We start from the raw sequence: 17,982 nt of genomic DNA, 5'->3' as shown, positions 1-17,982 counted from the left end.
TTTTTCTTTTAAAAACTACTACAAGTTAGCGAATAATTTAATCGAATTATAGTTAAACAACATAGATTTGGAAACACTCAGATTTCAACAGTCATTGCTCGGAACTGAGTGGCCGTTCTTTCACTGATTCTGCCCTGTCGTCAAAATCTTGATTGGCCTGAACCAATCAGAAAATGAAACACTTCGCTTGACGAATCATGACGAACAGTACTTTTGAAGGGGCGGGACTTAAAGTGCCAATGAGCTGGCCGAAATGCTGTCGCTGTACATGGTTATCGGATAAAAAAGAGCAGCGGAAACTCAAAGTTTACAGCTCATGAAACTCACAGAATGAATGGAACGGCTTACTCCAACTTTGACAATCAAGAACATGTGCTGAAATTGGGAGAAACGTTTGAGAAACACCCTAAAAGTGCCTATCACACAGTGCGATGTAAGTGGTGGTTTCACTCGTTTGGTTTTGTGATCGCTAACCGTAGCATGCTAGTTAGCTCATTAGCTGAAGATCCGAAAACAGCTGTTTGGTGTGTAGCCAGTTTAGCAGCTTCGTCAGTTCGTAGCTGTCGACTTACTGGTGAGACATGCTTGTAAAAGTATGTAGTAAGTTAACTCTGAGATATACGTAGACTTTAAGCTCTGAGTTGTCAATATGCTAGATAATGTTAGCCCAGCTTAAGTCTGTACAACACTACCACCTGCTGGTGCCGTTACCCCACTGCAGCACTGTCAAATACATCCGTGGTTTACGTTTACAAATTCAGCAATGTCACTGTCATTATTAGAACATTGTACACGTTGTTATATGTGATGTACATATACATTGTTTACGTATGTGTTATTTTACAAAATCTTGATTTTAGTTTGCGTTTAAAAAAAAAAAATGTTGTTTTTAATTGCCACAGATGACTTCAAGCCAGCATCCATTGATACCTCATGTGAGGGGGAGCTCGAAGTGGGCAAAGGAGAGCAAGTCACTATTACGTTGCCTAATTTAGAGGTTAGTGTCTGGTGCTCTAGAGCTTTACACTGCAAGACATAAATGTGGATTTCAGTGGTGGATTATGGTGCAATCTTGTTTTAAGACCTCTTCTGGAGCTCATGTTTTTAACTTGGATGAGTGTTTGCAATCCACAATAGATCTCAACTGTTGCTGATCTCAACTTTCTGTGCGTGTGTGTGTGTGTGTGTGTGTGTGTGTGTGTGTGTGTGTGTGTGTGTGTGTGTGTGTGTGAGAGAGAGAGAGAGAGAGAGAGAGGAGCAACAAAATTTTCAGCTTTGTGGTTTAAATTTTTGACAGATTTTTTGAGAAATTGTTAAAATATTCTCTGAAAAAATAGCATAATAGTACTGTGACATCTAGCTTAAATACATACATACTTACTTACATTTATTTTGCTTTTTAGGGTTCCAGTGCTCCTGTAACGGTCTTCAAGGGATCCAAGAGGCCTTACATGAAAGAGTGCATCCTCATTGTAAACCATGACACAGGAGAGTACAGACTCGAGAAGCTCAACAGCAACATAGCTGTGAAAAAGACGAGGTGGGGTTAAAAAGAAGTAGCACACTAATCTAAAGTGGTATTTCATTTAACCTTGCAAATTTGTGTGGCAAAAAATTTTTGAAAGAATGAAAGGTAGGGCTGCCGTGATTAGTCGACTAGTCACGATTACGTCGACTAATAAAATCGTCAATGACTAATTTAATAGTCCTTCATTTCCCCAGATTTGAAGGGTGGGTCAGGTGTATACTTCGTGGCCCAACCTATCCCAAAATTCATAGCGCGGCCCAGCTCAGTTTCCAACAATGGCGGCAGCTAGTTAGTTTTAATATTACTCTTATTATTCTTTTTGGGTCACAAAATAAGCGTTTAACATATTTTCAGGCAAGAATGTAGCTGTGTAAACCTCAAATATCTGCTCAGTTTATGAAGACACCACATATTTTCAAAAGCGCTCCGACGTTTTCAGAGACGTCTTGTTACCCACCAGCTCCATAGCTAGCCGGGGGGCAAGGCTCACTAGAGCCGGTGAGAACACCGGACTCCCGGCAAATTGTTTTCAAACCCACCGCCGTCTTTCGCTACTCAGGTTAAACATGATATATAAGTCACTTAGATAACTTAAGAATGTTATTGTTTGGCTTTTTTCAGTATTTTATTTGTTCCTGAGTAAATCGGTTTGGCTGAATAAACGTCAAGCTAGATAGCAAGGAGCAGACGGCTGAGTTTATTAAACTTCACCGAAACAATCTGCACATTTCATTAAAATTTAATAAACTATCATCTTGTCTTTATTTTTAGTTAGCACATACCTTAAAATCTTAAAGCTGTAAGCTAATGATAGTTATATAAGAGCAGATCCTGCTGGTGCAATAAGCTGTACGTTTTACGTCCAATAGATGCATGATCTGATTAGTCGACTAATCGCAAAAATAATCGTTTGTGGCAGCCCTAACGAAAGGTTAGTTATCAACATTTTTTAAAAAAGAAAAAAAAAACTTAAAAAACCGTATTAAAAGCTCCCGCGTGTCCGTGTTTGCCTGTTCTTGTGGATTTTCAGGGCTGAGGGTAGCAGTAAGATTCATTCTCGACTGGAGCAGCAGACCAGTCGTCTGGGCCAGCAGATGAGGAGTAATAACAGCAGCAGTAACAAAACCCCAGCCAGCACTAAAAGTTCTCCACCAAAAGAGAAGACTTCCCCAGCATCCCCAATGGATGACATCGAGAGAGGTAACATGGAGTCACACTTGGTGTGTTTAACTGATGACATCCACATCTGTATCATTTTTATTGGGTTCGGCAGAAGAAGACTCATCTTTTCTCATAGACAAATTAGTCGTCATATCTTGAAGTCTTATGCAGAAATGTTTAAGGATGGGAATTGATAAGAATTTAACGATTCCGATTCCATTATTAATATCACTTATTGATTCAGTTTTCATTGGCTCATTGTCACCACCCTCTCTAAGCAGCATATCAAAGATATTACACATATTACACAGAACACTTTTTTTAAAAGTGTGGGTGAGCATTCACTCAGCTTTAACATCACTCTCAGTTCTTGGCTAGCTAAGTAATGTCCATATCCACACTGCAGACTGCGCCATTATTTTTCTCCTCCAGCACACGAACTGCGAGAGTGCAAGAGCCGATAAGCAGGATTGATACGCAGGCAGACTTAGGATTTCCAGGACTTGGTCTAGTGGGAACCCATTCTCTAGAAGAACCAGTTCTTGATTCCGATCCCTAGAAATATCAGACATATTCACAAACATTCTGTCACTTTGCTGCTCTTGTTTGCACATTTGCACGTGCACTTTGTTGTCTGCTGTCTGATAACAAAAAAAAAAAAAGTCTTCCTTAGATAGTTAGTTTTTTTTTTTTGTTAATTTATGTTGTAATTTATGTTAGGTCAGTCTGTCTTGTCTCTGCTAGCCAGCTAACTAGGCCTCTTAGTTAGCTAGTTTAGTGTTTTCTGTTAATTTATGTTGTAAATTTATGTTGCATGTAGCACCTTGGTTCCTGGAGGAACGTTGTTTCGCCTCACTGTGTACTGTTAAACTGTATATGGTTGAAGTGACAATAAAGCCAACTTGACTTGACTTGACTTGAAACACATTTTCTAGTTATGAAGTCACGTTGGATGTGATCCAAAATAAACCTGTAGCTTGTCAGTTTTATGGAGATACACTAAAGTAGCACGCTTTCCCTGGCAGAGGACATTAGAACATGAAATGATTTTCTGATATATTTGTTTTGGCTATTTCTGCATTTTTGGGGCTGGACAAAAGGTGGAATAAAATACTGCCTGTATTTATTTTACACTTGGGACATACAGGTGATGTTCCAGCCTTGAAATTGGAAAGGCAACCAAGATCATTTTAACACCCTTGTCTTTTTTTTCTTTCTCCCCCCCCCCCCCCCCCCCCCCCAGAACTGATGGCCGAGGCTCGAGTCATGGATCAGATGAGCAGCAGTGACAGCTCCTCAGACTCTAACAGCTCGTCGTCCTCCAGCAGCGACGACAGCTCCAGCAGCAGCGATTCAGAAGATGAACGTACTTCCGCGGCACCCTCAGTCAACCACAGCATGCCTATCATCACCAGCACCGACTCCAACAGCCACCACCACGAGAGTGGAGGAGGACTCATGAACACGCTCAGTGAGTAACCCCCTCAGCTTCATCTAAGTTAGACGGACGTCATCTTTACATGAAAGTCGATACCACCTGGTTGCTCCTAAGTTAAAGTTGTCACCATAAATATGAACACATGAATCATACGCACCACAGAGCTGAAAGATTAGTTTTCCATTATAACATGTAAGGGCAGGTTCTCTCTTTAGTGGCAGTTCTCATTATTGTCACCCAGTATGAAAGCAGTTGGAGCTCTTAAGCTCCATCCACATGTCAGTCAGTTCACCTAGCTTTGTAGTTGACGGTTATTAAAGCGTCTGGCTAAACGGATAACCCTGCAGCTAGAGCTGGGCGGTAGAACGATATGTATTGCGAAATAACTTTTTCTCGATAGAAAGATTAAACTATTCTGATAGGCCTCATCTCTCTTGTCCTCTTTAAAAAAAAAAAGAAGAAAAAAAAAAAAGAGAACAGCGAATCCAAATTAAGTAGTGCAGAGCGGAAACAATCACAGCCGCAGCGTCACGTCACGTGACTTGTCACGTACAGCACAAGTGCCAAGCCGCACATGTGTATTTGTTTGGGAAGCAGCCAGCCGCCGTGCTGCCCGGGTAATGGAGGAAATGAGTGTGCTGACTACAGAAAAATCAACCGAGAGCGTGACCGAAGGTTACCGAAGAGAAAACCGATGATGGTTCCAATGCCGGACAGATTGTCGAACGGAAGAGCCATAGAAGTTCTGTAGTGTGAAGGTATTTCGGCTATTTCAAGTCTGACAAAAAACAGAGTAGCGTGCACTGTAAATTGTGCCGGAAGCAAGTCTGGAAATACAATAAAGCGGTGCAGCTCAGTCTCTGACTGGAAGCGCTAATTCGTCATTCGGCTTTTGTCAGACTAAAGTAACTGTTAAAACTGTTTGAAAAGCTCAGCTATACAACAAGGAGAGATTGAGAATTTCCTTTTAGTTCTCAGTTTATTTGATATTGACAAAAGTTAGTCAGTTTTGTCTGTTCTTCTGTAAAACAAACTAAGATTTATTTTTAGAATTAATATTTTGTTTCTAAGTGGAATTGACAATTTAGTCTGTTTCGTTTGTTCTATTTTGAAACTTAAATGCTTTAGCGGCTGCCTTTTGTGTAGTTTGCAATATTTGCCTGTATTTATCTGAAAAAGTCTCATGTTCCTTAAGTACATCTACCCTGTTGAACTTATTATGGGAAATAAATATTTAAATAAAAACAAGCTGCTGATTATTTCACATTTTACTTGTGAGCAACGGCACATTTAAATCTTACAAATATAGTTATTTGGTTTATATCGTGATAGATATCGTTATCGCCTGAAATGAAAAAAACATATCGTGATATGAAAAAATTATATCGCCCAGCTCTACCTGCAGCATATTTCCACCATCAACTGTATTCATTACTCACATTAGTAGCTGCTTCACGCACTCTATTCAGTGTTGTTTTGTCCTTTTTTTTTTTTTTTCTTTACACCTGTCTTGTCTTTGGCTTTTGTGGTCAGAATTATGATCTGAATGGGATGTGTCAAATACATTTTGCTTTTCCAAGATAATCTCTGTAAATTCTCCATAGGTTTCTCTTGTTCGTGTGTTTCCTTTATCTGTTTATTCATTTCTATTAGTCTGATTATTCGTAATTTTTTTAAGTGTTTAATTGTATGATTTCTTTAAACTCCAAAGTTATAAACTACTGTTGTAGTAATTGAATAATAAAAGGGAGAGGTGAAACAAACCAAACTGTACCATACAAAAGTGATGCAGAGACCCTGTGCAAAGAGTAAACTGAGCTTTAGCGACACATGTATATAATCTTAACTTGCTGTCTGTCCGTCTGCTGCAGAAAATGACCTTCAGCTGAGTGAATCAGGCAGTGAAAGTGACGACTGAACAGCAGGAGGACACGTCTGCCCGTTTGCAGATCTCAGGAGCATTTACAGTGAGGAGTGAAGGAGCCAGTCACAGACCTGTCAGTGTCCTGCTTCCATGAATATGGAACAGTCTTCTCTACATATCAAATGTAATGTGCTGCTTCTCTGCCAGAAATCAGTTTTTATGTCACATGTGTTGCTTTATATTTGTGTGTGAAGAGATGCCTTAGTTGAGAGCGCTGTGATGTCATTAATGTGAGAGAAGCTGTAACATATGATGTGCACTCTGTGATGGATCTCACTGGATGCTTCTGTGTAGTTAAACCGACCGAGAAAATGTGATTGGCAGGATGACGGTGGTCTTCATGTAATCGTCTTAAACAATAACTTGGCTTCCTCAATTCAGCTTAGAAACATGAAAAAACTTTAGTTGTGCTTGGATAAGATATAAGTTGATGGCTTCAGGTCCGTCTCAGCTGCTTAGGTTTGTTTTATTAGAGACATATCTGTGTTAACAGAAATGAAAGCCACGCTGCTTCAGTTACATTGAGCCTTTTATTTTGGTTTACTTAAACTTTTTTTTTTTTTTTTGTAATTTAAAGTTACATTAATTACTTTATTGTTCGGGCCATCACACAAAGAATGCAAGTCTAATGCATACAACTCCACGCTTTGCTTCTTATTTAACTCCTGAGAAATAGGCCAGACTATCAAAACATGGGCTGAAAGATGCTAAAATGCTCCATGGAGCAGAACTGAAAAGTTAGGTGATGATTATCTGTAGCTCAGACCACCTTGCATTGCACTAGTCATGTATTCATTGTTAAAATAAATAATGGTTATTGCAGCCTGAAGTAGTAGGACGTCTCCAAAACCTTGTGGATCATGATGATTTAGTATACAGCTGGGTATTATTTCAGGCAAAGTAGTCCACTATGTAGTTGGCTGACTCAGAGTCATGCTTTGTAGCTTTAAACCTGCAATACTTGAATCTTTATATCTCTAAATATACTCGACCAATGATTACTTGCTTATATTTTATATATATATTTACCAACCAAGCAACTGGAAGCACGAGTAAATAGTGAGTGTGAGTCTTAAAGAACTTCATGTGCCTTGTGTTGTTTCTTCCGCCTTTTATAACATGGGGCTTCCTCATCACTGCTGAGCTGTCGCTACAAGCAACAAGCTGCTGTTTATGGTCCAGAATGTCTCTGGCATCCCTGCTGACTGATAGATGGAATGAGAGAGAAATATAGAGAAATTCAGTTGCATGTTTAGTCTAAAGGAGAGAGAGAATTGTTCGAGAACAATTATACAAAAATAAAGATTTTAATGCTTTCCTGTGCTTTGGCGTCAATTTTCATTCATGTGACTGCAACGTCTGTAGCTCTTTGTGCTTTGGCGTTTACTCCAAATTTTAACGCTGATATTTAAGTGTTGCTGATCAGACCAGGTGACCTTTTGCATTGACTTGCTGCCATATGATTGGGTGATTAAAGGTTTAAGTTGTCAACGACAAGTGTACCTAATAAAGTGATGTGAGTTATTATTTTACTGAGATACTTCCTTGTAGAAAGCTATCTGTTACACTGTTAGGTGTATTACTTGTATGATAGGTATTTACATTGCATAGTAAAGTATTACCACAGAGCCAGCAGCAATGCTCCACCTCTCTAAAGGCATAGATGACTATTTTCTCCAATCAGCCATTACGAACACGGCGAGTGTTTTCTGTCGTAGGTTTTCCCTTCAGTGTGATGTAAGTAAACTCCAGCATGTGGAAAGAATTTCAAAGTGAATTCCTTTCTGTGGCTCGTAGAAAGAGTATGTGTTAGAACACGTATAGTTTTCTTTTCACAACTCTGTTATGGCAGAGAGCAGACGTATGTTTTTTGGTTCAAGTGCGCACACAACTCTACATAAAAGATTAAGATCACGGGTAATTTCTCTGTTGACAGACTGGGTGATAGATTAAAGTTGAAAACCATGAATTATTGCAAACAAGTAGAAAATAGAAACGGCAGCATTGATTTAAGCAGATCTGATTTAAAATAAAAAAAATTTCACTACTAAAAATATTTATTCTTGATTGCTGACAGCTATTCCAAAATAGTTCATTGTAGTTAGTTCAATAGTTCTACACCATACGTTTTGTCCTTGCTGTAGAAGGAAGAAAAAAAACTTTATTTACCTGCACATGGGAGGAAAAACTCCTTTTTTCAGAGACCATCTGCCACGGAGTAAAGAAAGCGTGGGGAGAGTAGAGATTACAACAGAAAAATAAACACTCGTTCCGTCAGTTGGACCATTAATTGCAGATAAGAAACGTGCAGCTGCAGAGCCAGCGATACCTGCAGAGCTATACAGGGAAAGCCAGGACAGAGACAAAAAGCAGAAACTACAAGAGAGAATAGAGTTAAAGGTAATTACACGCCGTGATGGAATATAACTGGACGATGAGGGAAAGGGCAGAGCAAATTGCTGAAGGCCAAAATTCCAATTAATGTGCATGTGTCAGTGCACTTTTTGACCAGATTTGTAATTAAAACTTTGTATTTGGGCCTTCAGGAGCTGCAGATTTCAAAATAGAGTTATGTTCACCAACGTAGCTAATTTGATTAGAGTAGCTGCACAATTATTCAACTTCTGCACCAATGTTAACTTTCTTTAAAGCAAAATCTGGATAATTTAGGAAACACGTCTTTTTGAGCCTCTGGGACTAGATGCACAAATAAAACTTTGAAGCTGTTAACATACCACCTACATACAAGGATCCTCCCATACATTCTGTGAATAGGATGAACTTTGACTGTCAAAGGGTTCATGTGGCAATAGCACTGTGGAGCACACCTAGTTGCCTTTGGCATAAATGCCTCTTGGCATTGAAAGTCAGAAAGTTGACACTGAGTACTGATGAAAGGTAAAAGATTAGATAAATAAGACTATTGTGAAGATGGACATTTCATGTCCTTGAACAGCTGGAGAGGAAATACAATCTCTTCAATAATACAGTTTTATGTTATTTGCAGTTGCAATCTTTTCTCAGAGCAAATATAGGCCATGAAATAGAGAGACTCGTTCAGCAGGTGGATTTAAACATAGCATCAATGGAATATCTTTTATTCAATTCAATTCAATTTTATATATATAGCGCCAAATCACAACAAAAATCGCCTCAAGGCGCTTTATATTGTACAGTAGATACAGAGAAAAGCCCAACAATCATATGACCCCCTATGAGCAAGCACTTTGGCAACAGTGGGAAGGAAAAACTCCCTTTTAACAGGAAGAAACCTCCGGCAGAACCAGGCTCAGGGAGGGGCGGGGCCATCTGCTGCAACCGGTTGGGGTGAGAGAAGGAAAAGATTAGATGAAAAAGCTTCACCAGAGCTTTTTATCAGATTTATTCCTTCAATAGTTATTCAATACCAATTTTAATTGCATATTGAGACTTGTTCATTAAAGCTTTCTTCTTTAATTGTACCTCACACCACAGAAATGACATCTACCCAATCTTGAAGTCTCTACCTTTTAAGAGTGATAGAGATATTTTACCTGGCTTTGTACAAAGGTGCCCCCGTTCTAGTATGACCTCTGAGATACAGTGGCTTGCAAAAGTATTCGGCCCCCTTAAACTTTTCCACATTTTGTCACATTACAGCCACAAACATGAATCAATTTTATTGGAATTCCACGTGAAAGACCAACACAAAGTGGTGTACACGTGAGAAGTGGAACGAAAATCATACATGATTCCAAACATTTTTTACAAATAAATAACTGCAAAGTGGGGTGTGCGTAATTATTCAGCCCCCTGAGTCAATACTTTGTAGAACCACCTTTTGCTGCAATTCCAGCTGCCAGTCTTTTAGGGTCTGTCTCTACCAGCTTTGCACATCTACAGACTGAAATCTTTGCCCATTCTTCTTTGCAAAACAGCTCCAGCTCAGTCAGATTAGATGGACAGTGTCTGTGAACAGCAGTTTTCAGATCTTGCCACAGATTCTCGATTGGATTTAGATCTGGACTTTGACTGGGCCATTCTAGCACATGTTTTGTTTTAAACCGTTCCATTGTTGCCCTGGCTTTATGTTTAGGGTCGTTGTCCTGCTGGAAGGGGAACCTCCACCCCAGTCTCAAGTCTTTTGCAGACTCCAAGAGGTTTCCTTCCAAGATCGCCCTGTATTTGGCTCCATCCATCGTCCCATCAACTCTGACCAGCTTCCCTGTCCCTGCTGAAGAGAAGCACCCCCAGAGCATGATGCTGCCACCACCATATTTGACAGTGGGGATGGTGTGTTCAGAGTGATGTGCAGTGTTAGTTTTCCGCCACACACAGAGTTTTGCATTTTGGCCAAAAAGTTCCATGTTGGTCTCATCTGACCAGAGCACCTTCTTCCACGTTTGCTGTGTCCCCCACATGGCTTGTGGCAAACTGCAAACGGGACTTCTTATGGTTTTCTGTTAACAACGGCTTTCTTCTTGCCACTCTTCCTAAAAGGCCAACTTTGTGCAGTGCACGACTAATAGTTGTCCTATGGACAGATTCCCCACCTGAGCTGTAGATCTCTGCAGCTCGTCCAGAGTCACCATGGGCCTCTGGGCTGCATTTCTGATCAGCGCTCTCCTTGTTCGGCCTGTGAGTTTAGGTGGACGGCCTTGTATTGGTAGGTTTATAGCTGTTCCATACTCCTTCCATTTCTGAATGATCACTTGAACAGTGCTCCGTGGGATGTTCAAGGCTTGGGAAATCTTTTTGTAGCCTAAGCCTGCTTTAAATTTCTCAACAACTTTATCCCTGGTGTGTTCTTTGGACTTCATGGTGTTGTTGCTCCCAATATTCTCTTAGACAACCTCTGAGGCCGTCACAGAGCAGCTGTATTTGTACTGACATTAGATCACACACAGGTGCACTCTATTTAGTCATTAGCACTCATCAGGCAATGTCTATGGCAGGTGGGCAACTCCAGGCCTTGAGGGCCGGTGTCCCTGCATGTTTTAGATGTGTCCTTGAACCAACACAGCTGATTTAAATGGCTAAATTAGGTCCTCAACATGTCCTGATGTTCTCCAGAGGCCTGGTAACGAACTAATCATGTGATTCAGGTGTGTTGACCCAAGGTGAGATCTAAAACCTGCAGGACAGCGGCCCTCGGGGCCTGGAATTGCCCACCCCTGGTCTATGGGCAACTGACTGCACTCAGACCAAAGGGGGCTGAATAATTACCACACCCCACTTTTCAGTTATTTATTTGTAAAAAATGTTTGGAATCATGTATGATTTTGTTTCCACTTCTCACGTGTACACCAGTTTGTGTTGGTCTTTCACGTGGAATTCCAATAAAACTGATTCATGTTTGTGGCTGTAATGTGACAAAATGTGGAAAAGTTCAAGGGGGCCGAATACTTTTGCAAGCGACTGTATATTAACTCATATCATGGGAATCACTGTTCCTTCAGATCCTGAACTGAGTTTACTAGGAAATGTGACAAAGGTCAGTGGATCTGTAAGCAAACACCAAGCAAAGTTAATAGAAGTCTATTTATAGCAGATGGACCTCAGAAAAAAACAGATCTGATGTATTTTTGAACATCTTGCAGCTCTAGTACACAGGTGCAATATTATCTGAGATTTCCAGCTATGTTACCTGACATGTGGCAATTGCTTTTTTGTTGTTTTATTGATGTGTCTGCATTGTTTTAATTTTGCTTAATCTTTTGTTTCATTTTCCTTGTGTGTGTGTGTGTGTGTGTGTGTGTGTGTGTGTGTGTGTGTGTGTGTGTGTGTGTGTGTGTGTGTGTGTGTGTGTGTGTGTACCCAGATAGCAAGGAGACATTGAAACAATGTTTAGTCAATATCAGGTCATTCTATTGAATCAATGTTGAAATCTGATGGTGACATCACTCTTGCACCCTTTTTTAATGTGGAAACAACGTCAGATTCTGATATTGAATCACTGTTGAATTCTGATGTTGATTTTCCATCGCTTTTGCACCCTTGGTTACTATTGAAACAACAATAAAGTCATGATTAAAAACCAGTACTTAACAGGTATTTGTAAAAAAAAAAAAACGTTGCAAATTACCAGCAATGCTTAAGACAATTGTGTATGATTCACAAATATATACATATATGCATTTTGTTTAAATAGTGTTAAAATAAAATAGTGAAAAAGGGATAAATAAGCTTTGGTTTTTGTGTGTCTGTGTTTTTTTTTTGGGGGGGGGGGGGGGGGTATTCATTAGTTTGAACAAAACAGGTGGTTCTTCTAACTTTAAAATGTAAAGTTTAAAAATGTTTTGTCACACTTTTTTATAATAATTGCAAAGCATTTAAGTCAAAATAACTATAAGTTGAAAAACACAGACTAGGCTTCTCTATACTTCCACTGATCACTGATGATGGAGGCGCTGGGTTAAACATTATGACTTTGTTACCAAGTAGAACTCAAACATCCCTAAACATTAAAAGTAGTGAATAAACTTGAATGGCATTTTTGAGGTTTACATACACTCAGCACACTGTGGGTAACAACAACATTCTCTAAACGTTTGCAAACTTTTCAAAAGTTTGAAAAACAGAAATCAATAATCTTCGCCTTTGCTAGGCAGTCTTGCTTCAATAAGTTATTTTGTAACTTTTTTGTTGATTTTTTTTAAACACATTTTTAGCGCCGTGCTCATGTTTGGTTTTATACAGAAGGCTATATGCGCCCAAATAATGCGACAATAAAAACATATAGGCATGAGCCTGACTAACCAGTTATTATTATTAATAACTCCGAACTAATTATTGTTACGGTTATTATAATAATATTTATTATTATTATTATTATTATTATTATTATTATTATTATTATTATTATTAGGTTTTCCTGTTGCAATATTTTCAATTTGTGCCAAGTCAAATACTTTTAATTTATAAAGGCCATTTGAAAACGTGTAGAGTTGACTCACAGTGGTTCCAGAAGAGGCAGGTGACTCGGAAGTACGAAGAAAACGTAGTAATAATTAAAAACAGGAGGAAGAGGGCAATGTTGGGGCGGTTATCTGTCTTTCTTAGGTTCCTTAGGTAACACTGTAGCTAACAGACAACAACAACAACAACAACAACAACAAAAGCTGGTACGTCTGGGTGGGCAAAACTCTGCCGTCTGATCCGACCCACCCTCACCGGATCCACCAATCCCCGCAAGGCTGTACCTCCAGCCGCTGTCCTCCGGTAGTTACCGCGGTAAAGTGAGCCGTCATTTGTGAGCCGCGGTCAAGCCAGCCGCCTCCTATCCGCCGCATAAATTTCCTTGCGCTTTTACACCAGTCTTTACGGTAGCGCCTTTTCGCTTTATGTGCCGATTGAAAGCCTATACCCGCGCACACGCGCACGCGCGCACACAAATTACAATGTAACGGCCCGATACAGTCAATACAATTATGGAAATGTCAGAAATTCATTAAAAATCATCCTGAGTAGTTGATGTCCAACTTTCAACACATCCCCCCTCTGGGACACCTACTGTACCTGTGTACCAATTTTCATCCAGATTTACTGTAGAATTCCTCAGAAATTAAAGGAAACTTATATTCAATTCAATACAGTCAATACAATAGAATTATGTCAATTTTCAAAAATTCATGAAAAATCATCCTGAGTAGTTGATGTACAACTTTCAACACATCCCCCCTCTGGGACACCTACTGTACCTGTGTGCCAGGTTTCAGCCAGATTTACTGTAGAATTCCTCAGAAATTAAAGGGTACTTGTATCCAATGCAGTCGGCCAATACAATAGAATTATGTCAATTTTCAAAAATTCATTAAAAATCATCCTGGGTAGTTGATGTCCAACTTTCAACACATCTCCCCTCTGGGACACCTACTGTACCTGTGTGCCACGTTTCATCCAAATTTACTGTAGAATTCCTCAGAAATTAAAGGAAACTTATATTCAATTCAATACAGTCAATACAATAGAATTATGTCAATTTTCAGAAATTCATTAAAAATCATCCTGAGTAGTTGATGTCCAACTTTCAACACATCCCCCCTCTGGGACACCTACTGTACCTGTGTGCCAGGTTTCAGCCAGATTTACTGTAGAATTCCTCAGAAATTAAAGGGTACTTGTATCCAATGCAGTCAGCCAATACAATTTAATTATGTCAATTTTCAAAAATTCATGAAAAATCATCCTGAGTAGTTGATGTCCAACTTTCAACACATCCCTCCTCTAGGACACCTACTGTACCTGTGTGCCAGGTTTCAGCCCGATTTACTGTAGAATTCCTCAGAAATTAAAGGGTACTTGTATCCAATGCAGTCGGCCAATACAGTAGAATTATGTCAATTTTCAAAAATTCATTAAAAATCATCCTGAGTAGTTGATGTACAACTTTCAACACATCCCTCCTCTGGGACACCTACTGTACCTGTGTGCCAAGTTTCATCGAAATTTACTGTAGAATTCCTCAGAAATTAATGGAAACATTTATTCAATCTAATACAGCCAATACACTACAATTGTGTCAATTTTCAAAAATTCATTAAAAATCATCCTGAGTAGTTGATGTACAACTTTCAACACATCCCTCCTCTGGGACACCTACTGTACCTGTGTGCCAGGTTTCAGCCAGATTTACTGTAGAATTTCTCAGAAATTAAAGGGTACTTGTATCCAATGCAGTCAGCCAATACAATTTAATTGTGTCAATTTTCAAAAATTCATGAAAAATCATCCTGAGTAGTTGATGTACAACTTTCAACACATCCCTCCTCTAGGACACCTACTGTACCTGTGTGCCAGGTTTCAGCCAGATTTACTGTAGAATTCCTCAGAAATTAATGGGTACTTGTATCCAATGCAGTCAGCCAATACACTACAATTATGGAAATTTCAGAAATTCATTAAAAATCATCCTGAGTAGTTGAGGTCCAACTTTCAACACATCCCTCCTCCGGGAAACCTGCTGTACGTCTGGGCCAAGTTTCAGCCAGATTTACTGTAATATTCTTCAGAAATTGCAGGGAACTTATGTTCAGTGCAAGAAAGGCTGAAAGACGACCACCACTGAACAAGACACACAAGCTGAAACGTCAAGACTGGGCCAAGAAATATCTCAAGACTGATTTTTCTAAGGTTTTATGGACTGATGAAATGAGAGTGAGTCTTGATGGGCCAGATGGATGGGCCCGTGGCTGGATTGGTAAAGGGCAGATAGCTCCAGTCTGACTCAGACGCCAGCAAGGTGGAGGTGGAGTACTGGTTTGGGCTGGTATCATTAAAGATGAGCTTGTGGGGCCTTTTCGGGTTGAGGATGGAGTCAAGCTCAACTCCCAGTCCTACTGCCAGTTTCTGGAAGACACCTTCTTCAAGCAGTGGTACAGGAAGAAGTCTGCATCCTTCAAGAAAAACATGATTTTCATGCAGGACAATGCTCCATCACACGCGTCCAAGTACTCCACAGCGTGGCTGGCAAGAAAGGGTATAAAAGAAGAAAAACTAATGACATGGCCTCCTTGTTCACCTGATCTGAACCCCATTGAGAACCTGTGGTCCATCATCAAATGTGAGATTTACAAGGAGGGAAAACAGTACACCTCTCTGAACAGTGTCTGGGAGGCTGTGGTTGCTGCTGCACGCAATGTTGATGGTGAACAGATCAAAACACTGACAGAACCCATGGATGGCAGGCTTTTGAGTGTCCTTGCAAAGAAAGGTGGCTATATTGGTCACTGATTTGTTTTTGTTTTGTTTTTGAATGTCGGCGAGGATTCCGCACGGCACTCCCCTCCATTCACCTCGCGAATCTCCGCTCTCTTCCAAACAAAGTCGACGAATTACTGCTCTTAAACCGGACTAACAAGGACTTTGCACGCTCTGCTGCCCTCTGCTTCACTGAAACCTGGCTCAGTGAGCGAGTCCCAGACACTGTCTTAAATCTGCCGGGCTTCCAACTTCACCGGGCGGACCGCGAAACAGAGCTCTCAGGGAAAACAAAGGGTGGTGGAGTCTGCTTCTACATTAATGAAGGTTGGTGTACTGATGTCACAGTGTTACAGAAACACTGCAGCCCACACTTGGAAAGTTTTCTCATCAACTGTAAACCTTTTTATTCACCGCGGGAGTTTTCTTCCTTCATGCCGGTCGGAGTTTACATCCCTCCACAGGCCAACGCGAACAACGCACTGTGCGAGCTGGCTGACCAGATTACTACCCTGGAGAGGAAATTCCCGGATTCCTTTACAATTATTCTTGGGGATTTTAACAGAGCAAACCTAAACTACGAACTCCCTAAATACAGACAGCATATAGACTGCCCCACCAGGGACAACATCATACTGGATCACTGCTACACCACTCTAAAAGATGCCTATCGCTCTGTGCCCCGGGCAGCTTTGGGACATTCTGATCACTGCATGGTCCATCTTATTCCAGTTTATAGGCAAAAACTCAAACGTGCCAAGCCTGTAGTCAAAACTGTGAAGAAGTGGACTAACGCAGCAAAGCAGGAACTGCAGGACTGTTTTGACTCCACTGATTGGACTGTTTTTGAAGCTGCATCTGAGAACCTAGATGAGCTCACGGACACTGTGACATCATACATCAGTTTCTGTGAAGACGTGTGTGTGCCAACAAAGACCTTTTGCACATACAACAACAATAAACCATGGTTCACTCCTAAACTCCAACATCTTCGTAAGGCCAAGGAGGACGCTTACAGAAGTGGTGACAGGGTCCTGTACAAGCAAGCCAGGAACACACTGACCAAGGAGATCAAAGCAGCTAAAAGGATCTACTCCCAGAAGCTGGAAGAACGGCTCTCAGCCAACGACCCTGCGTCAGTGTGGAGGGGCCTGCAGGAAATCACCAGCTACAGACGCCCCCCACCCACTATTGAAGCAAACAAAGACCTGGCCAACGAGTTAAACACTTTCTATTGCAGGTTTGAGACGGACAGACTCCCACGCCCCACCCTCCCCTCCCCAGGGACATTGCTTCAGACATTGACCCCCAACACACCTTCCACCTCTCCCCCCTTCACCCTGCCCCTCCCCAATCAAGACTCAACGACCACCCCCACCCTCCCCAATCCAGACTCAACCACCACCCCCACCCTCCCCAATCCAGACTCAACGACCACCACCACACCTCTCACCCCCCTTTCCTCCTCCCTGAAACTAAGAATACACACTCAGGATGTGAGCCGACTATTCCAGAAACAGAAGCCCAGGAAAGCCCCCGGACCAGATGGCGTCTCACCCTCCTGCCTCAAAACCTGTGCTGAACAGCTGGCTCCCATCTTTACTCGCATCTTCAACAGATCCCTGGAGCTGTGTGAAGTTCCCTCCTGCTTCAAACGCTCCACCATCATCCCTGTTCCCAAGAAACCCACCATCACAGGACTGGATGACTACAGACCTGTCGCCTTGACGTCTGTGGTCATGAAATCCTTCGAACGACTGGTGTTAGCCCATCTGAAAGACATTACAGGCCACCAGCTGGACCCTCTGCAGTTTGCCTACCGGGCAAACAGGTCAGTGGATGATGCAGTGAACACGGGGCTGCATTACATCCTGCAACACCTTGACTGCCCGGGAACTTATGCCAGGGTCCTGTTTGTGGACTTTAGTTCGGCTTTTAACACCATTGTGCCTGAACTTCTTTCCTCCAAACTCTCCCAGCTCAGCGTGTCACCAGCTACCTGTCAGTGGATCACCAGCTTCCTGACAGACAGAAAGCAACAAGTGAGGCTGGGGGAGATCACCTCTGAAACCCGGTCCCTCAGTATTGGTGCCCTCAAGGATGTGTCCTCTCACCACTACTGTTCTCCCTCTACACTAACGACTGCACCTCCAATAACTCTGCTGTCAAACTCCTAAAGTTTGCAGATGACACCACTGTCATTGGCCTCATTCAAGATGGTGATGAGTCTGCATACCGGCAGGAAGTTGAGCG

The 17,982-nt window shown here is 41.2% G+C and overlaps 1 protein-coding gene across 1 annotated transcript; it reads left to right on the top strand.

Moving 5' to 3' along the window:
* The first annotated feature begins 228 nt into the window (after window positions 1-228).
* On the top strand, window positions 229-7,368 carry eaf2 (ELL associated factor 2). Its single transcript, XM_080902215.1, has 6 exons — window positions 229-433; window positions 903-997; window positions 1,404-1,540; window positions 2,559-2,728; window positions 3,933-4,160; window positions 5,999-7,368. The coding sequence occupies exons 1-6, from the start codon at window positions 331-333 to the stop codon at window positions 6,043-6,045; spliced, it is 780 nt and encodes a 259-aa protein (XP_080758341.1). The 5' UTR covers window positions 229-330; the 3' UTR covers window positions 6,046-7,368.
* The last annotated feature ends 10,614 nt before the right edge of the window (window positions 7,369-17,982 follow it).

This window comes from Rhamphochromis sp. 'chilingali' (assembly GCF_963969265.1).
Source record: "Rhamphochromis sp. 'chilingali' genome assembly, chromosome: 14".
In the NCBI taxonomy this organism is placed as follows: domain Eukaryota; kingdom Metazoa; phylum Chordata; class Actinopteri; order Cichliformes; family Cichlidae; genus Rhamphochromis; species Rhamphochromis sp. 'chilingali'.
Note: the sequence above shows the minus strand (reverse complement) of the source record. Positions and strands in the feature narration are given on the sequence as shown.

What these genes read in the sequence shown, in the direction of transcription:
- eaf2 (XM_080902215.1), top strand. Translation starts at nt 331, where the DNA reads ATGAATGGAACGGCTTACTCCAACTTTGACAATCAAGAACATGTGCTG. An exon ending in TGCCTATCACACAGTGCGAT is followed by an intron (nt 434 to 902) that starts GTAAGTGGTGGT and finishes TAATTGCCACAG; the next exon opens with ATGACTTCAAGCCAGCATCC. An exon ending in ATAGCTGTGAAAAAGACGAG is followed by an intron (nt 1,541 to 2,558) that starts GTGGGGTTAAAA and finishes GTGGATTTTCAG; the next exon opens with GGCTGAGGGTAGCAGTAAGA.